Here is a 3,765-nt window from a genome sequence, read left to right as displayed (position 1 = left end):
TAATGGTGGCCCCTGTGCCCATCAGTCTGGGTGGAGTTGCCCCGTGGGTGCAGCGGGGAGGTGGTGGGGCCCAGCAGCTGAGAGAGGCCCAGCCAGCCAATGGGACTAGGCTGGGCTCCTTGGGACACAGCGTGGCCCCCTCGAACTTGACTAGGGGTGCCTCTCGAGGGACATGTGATCTTCCTTCTGTGAAGTGTCCGGAGCCCGGCACCATAGTCACAGGGTCTTGGGAAGCCCTAGGGAACCATGCTGGGTCCTTGAGACAAGCCCCTCACACTCTCTGTAGCCAGGCACGGCCACTTGCTGATCAGGGGACAGGCCGTGCTGCCGCCGGCTGGCCTCACCAAGGCTACACATCTGTCTCCACCCGCAGACGCTCCATCCTGCGGACATTGCCCTCCACGGCCACACGGCTGGTGATGAAGCGGGCAAAGTCCTCGGGGAACCAGCCTGTCTCTCCGTCCCGGAGCCTCTCGCCGTAGAGCCACCCTGAACACGGATGGGGTGGGAGGGAGGTGAGAGGAAGGCCATGGGTCCCCCGGCCCCTCTGAGCTGCTGTGCATGAGCACGCCAGGGCCAGGCTTCTCCTAAAACCGACCACCCGCTCCTGCCTCAGAGCAGACAGCTGCCGAGGCCTTGCTCACGGTCACCAGGCACCCGACCCCTGCTCTGGTGCTCGCCACTGAGAAGGGTGCTGGGCTGAGCACACCCCACACAGCTCTGCCCGGCATGAGGAGGTGCCCTGCCTGCCCTCTGCAGGCTCGTGCTGGGCCGGCTGAGCGGGGATTCCCTGGGAGGGCAGAGACACCTCCTCCTCCCCACATGGGACACAGTGACCATGGTCTCGTTTTTGGGTTCATGGATTTTGGGGCTCGGGGATGTGGGAGTGTTCCCTTTGAGGACGCCCTCGAGGGAGGGTGAGGCAGGCTGGAAGCGCATGGGCAGCTTGCAGCCCGGCATGCTCTGGGCCTGGCCAGGCTGGATGGTGACTCACGCCCGCCTGTCCGTGCCTGCCCATCTGTGCCCGACACGCCCATACTCACCGTCCTCCTGCTGCAGAACCAGGACCACGTCCGCCTGCTGCAGTGTGACCTCGTCTGCCTGCTTCGCAAAGAAGGCCTTGGTGATCTCCACCTGGGGCAGGTCTGGGTAGGGCAGTGGCCATCACAGGGCTATCAGGAGGCGTGGGCCAGGCTCCACTCCCCGACGGCCTCCAGCAGACACACTCCTGGGGCCGGGGCACCCCACCCCCCGACTGCTGGACCCCACCACAAGGCCAGGTGCCAGGCTCCTTTGGGCTACAGTGGGGGCCAAAGTGCCCAGCCGTGGCAGAGGGCCAGCCCCGCAGGCCCCCAGCCCGCACTCACCTCCTTTGTTGGAGAGGCCCTGCCACTGTCTCTCACTGTGTGTGAGAGCCACGATCCACCGTGCCCGGTCACTCCTGGGGGCCAGAGACAGCATGAGTCAGGCCTGGAGGCCGATCCCGCCCCTCTGATGTTCCCTGACTTCTGACAGCCACCCATGGGGGTCCGTGGCAAGAAGATGGGTGGTGGGGGTGGGCAGGAGTGGCTGGGCAGACTGTCAGGCAGGCTAACCCCCAAGTCACCCCAGCCCCAGCTCACAGAGTGGGGTAGCAGCCACACACCCAGACCCCAGCCTGCTGGACCCAAGGCCACCCCGTTTCCTGGCACTGGGTCCTAGCTCCCTGCCCCTCCATTTGCTGTGGCAGACTCAGGCCCAGCATCCTTGTTTGGAAATAGGGCCCAGAGCTGTCCTCGGTCAAGAGGAGCTGAGAGGGAATATGGAGACTGGCGCACCTGCGTGCCTGCCTTCCACAGGGGCCCTGCAGAGACCCCATCACTGCCCACTCCCATTTCAAGCGCCAGGACCACCCTGCTGTCCGAATTGGCCCCCACTGGCCAGGCTCGCTGCACCCCAGCAGCACTGCGGTTCGCCTGCAGCTGTGCCCTCAGGGCCCAGGGCTCTCCTGCCTCGGGGCTTTGGCACGGCTCCACCTCTGCTGAGCAATCCCAGCCTCCGGCCCCACCTCCCTCTGCTCACGTGGGCTGAGCCTTCCTCACGGCACCCCCCGCACCCCACCCCCCACCTTGTTTCCTTTCTTGTTCCCACTCCTGGTGGCCCAACTGTTGGTGCGTCCCCTCCCGGGAACATAAACGCCACGAGGACAAGGCCGTTTCTGTTCTGTCCCCGGCTCTACCTCGACACCTACGGCAGGGCCAGGTGCACGGTGGGTGTTCAGAGCCAGCCGTGGAACAGCGAGCAAGGCAGGCAGACAACCCGGTCCCCGTGGAGCTAATGTGCCTAGGGCCTGGGAACCACCCTCCCGGGAGCCCCTTACGCAGAGTCTGAGGAGAGCAGGAGCTGCTCCTGGCGGCCCTCACTGTTGCGAAGCAGGGTCACTTGGAAGGCATGGGGCACGGAGGAGCTGCGGTTGCCGCCCCCGGGCAGAGGGAGCTCAGACGGCTCTATCTTCTCCACCTGGATGTGGTTCATCTGGGCGTAGTCCTGGACCACGTAGCTCTCCTCGCTGTGGGGACACGGTCAGTCAGTTGGTGGGACCGTCCCACCCAGCTCCTACCCGGTGCCTGCTGGGCTCCCGGCCAGGTCCCACCCGGCTCCCCTGCAGTGGTGGGGAGGCAGCCACGGAGGACAGGCTCCAAGAGTTCCCCCATCCCACAGAGCAGAGGCCACAGCTTTCGAGTCCTCCTCGTGGCTGGCACAGGCAGACCCTAGTCTGCAGGAGGCCAGAGGCTGCACAGCGAGCACCACCTGCCCCCGAGTGTTACACAGAGCATGTCCCGAGTGGAAGCCGTGCCCCAGCTCTGAGGTCAGAGGGGCCCAGGGCCAACTCCCCCAACGTCCTGCCCCAGGGCCAGCGGCCCAGTGTCCACGGAGCGGGGCTCCCCACACCCTCCTGCCCTAGTGCCACCTCTTCTTCTTGGTCACAACCAGGACATCGTTGAACAGGAACAGGTAGCACGTTGGCCGGCTGGCGATTTTTCGAAAAAGTCCAGTTTCTTCCACTAAGAACAGCTCCCCACGCTTCAGCAGCCACCGGGAGGCGGAGATCAGTGGGAGGGACTAGGGGGACAAAGCCAGGATGAGCAGGTCCCCAGGGGGTCAAGGACACACAGCACCAGGTCGGAGTGACCCCTGCCTCTGGACTGTCCCCAGTAGGGGTTGGATAGAGGAAAGTGGCACAATGTGTCCAGGCCTCAAATCAAGGTGCGCCAGGCCCTGGACCAGATCCTGCCCGACAGCCCAGGGCTGGGTGACCACTGAACATTTCACCCAAGCCAGGACCCAAAGGCCAGTGCTGGGGAAGCCTCCATGCACACCTCACTCCTCCGTGGTGGGAGGGCTCCATGGCGATTATGCAGACGCTGGGCCTCCTGGGCACAAGGGCCCGCTCAGCCCCGAGGGACGGTTGGCACGGGCAGGCCCCTCCGTGATGGCCACGCTCCATGTCTAGAGCCTTTCCTGGCTCCTGAGCCACAGAATACCCCCCCACCCCGATGCCTGGTGCTGAGTTGCTGGAGTCAGTGGGGGGCAGAGAGATGGCAAAGGCCAGGGGGTGAGCAGTGCAGGGGTAGTGGGGGTGGGCTGTGTGGGGGTCTCTTATACACATCTAGATGTGTATAAGAGACAGGTGTTACACAGAGCATGTCCCGAGTGGAAGCCGTGCCCCAGCTCTGAGGTCAGAGGGGCCCAGGGCCAACTCCCCCAACGTCCTGCCCCAGGGCC

General features: G+C 65.0%; 2 protein-coding genes across 2 annotated transcripts in view; both read right to left on the bottom strand.

Moving 5' to 3' along the window:
* LOC105545502 (rho guanine nucleotide exchange factor 16-like) overlaps positions 1 to 214 on the bottom strand; it is a 1,773-nt gene extending 1,559 nt beyond the window's left edge. The window contains exon 1 of the mRNA XM_011988450.1: positions 127 to 214. Coding sequence (XP_011843840.1) covers positions 127 to 214 — 88 coding nt within the window. The remainder of the gene's footprint in view (positions 1 to 126) is intronic.
* The window catches only part of ARHGEF16 (Rho guanine nucleotide exchange factor (GEF) 16), a 17,276-nt gene continuing 13,517 nt past the window's right edge, over positions 7 to 3,765 (bottom strand). The window contains exons 10-14 of the mRNA XM_011988438.1: positions 2,951 to 3,102; positions 2,360 to 2,548; positions 1,368 to 1,441; positions 1,044 to 1,145; positions 7 to 489 (exon numbers count right to left, since the gene is read on the bottom strand). Coding sequence (XP_011843828.1) covers positions 350 to 489; positions 1,044 to 1,145; positions 1,368 to 1,441; positions 2,360 to 2,548; positions 2,951 to 3,102 — 657 coding nt within the window. The 3' untranslated portion in view covers positions 7 to 349. The remainder of the gene's footprint in view (positions 490 to 1,043; positions 1,146 to 1,367; positions 1,442 to 2,359; positions 2,549 to 2,950; positions 3,103 to 3,765) is intronic.

Source organism: Mandrillus leucophaeus, unplaced genomic scaffold (genome assembly GCF_000951045.1).
Source record: "Mandrillus leucophaeus isolate KB7577 unplaced genomic scaffold, Mleu.le_1.0 Scaffold330, whole genome shotgun sequence".
In the NCBI taxonomy this organism is placed as follows: Eukaryota; Metazoa; Chordata; class Mammalia; order Primates; family Cercopithecidae; genus Mandrillus; species Mandrillus leucophaeus.
The sequence above is the reverse complement of the archived record's forward strand: the minus strand, read 5'-3'. Positions and strand labels throughout refer to the sequence as shown.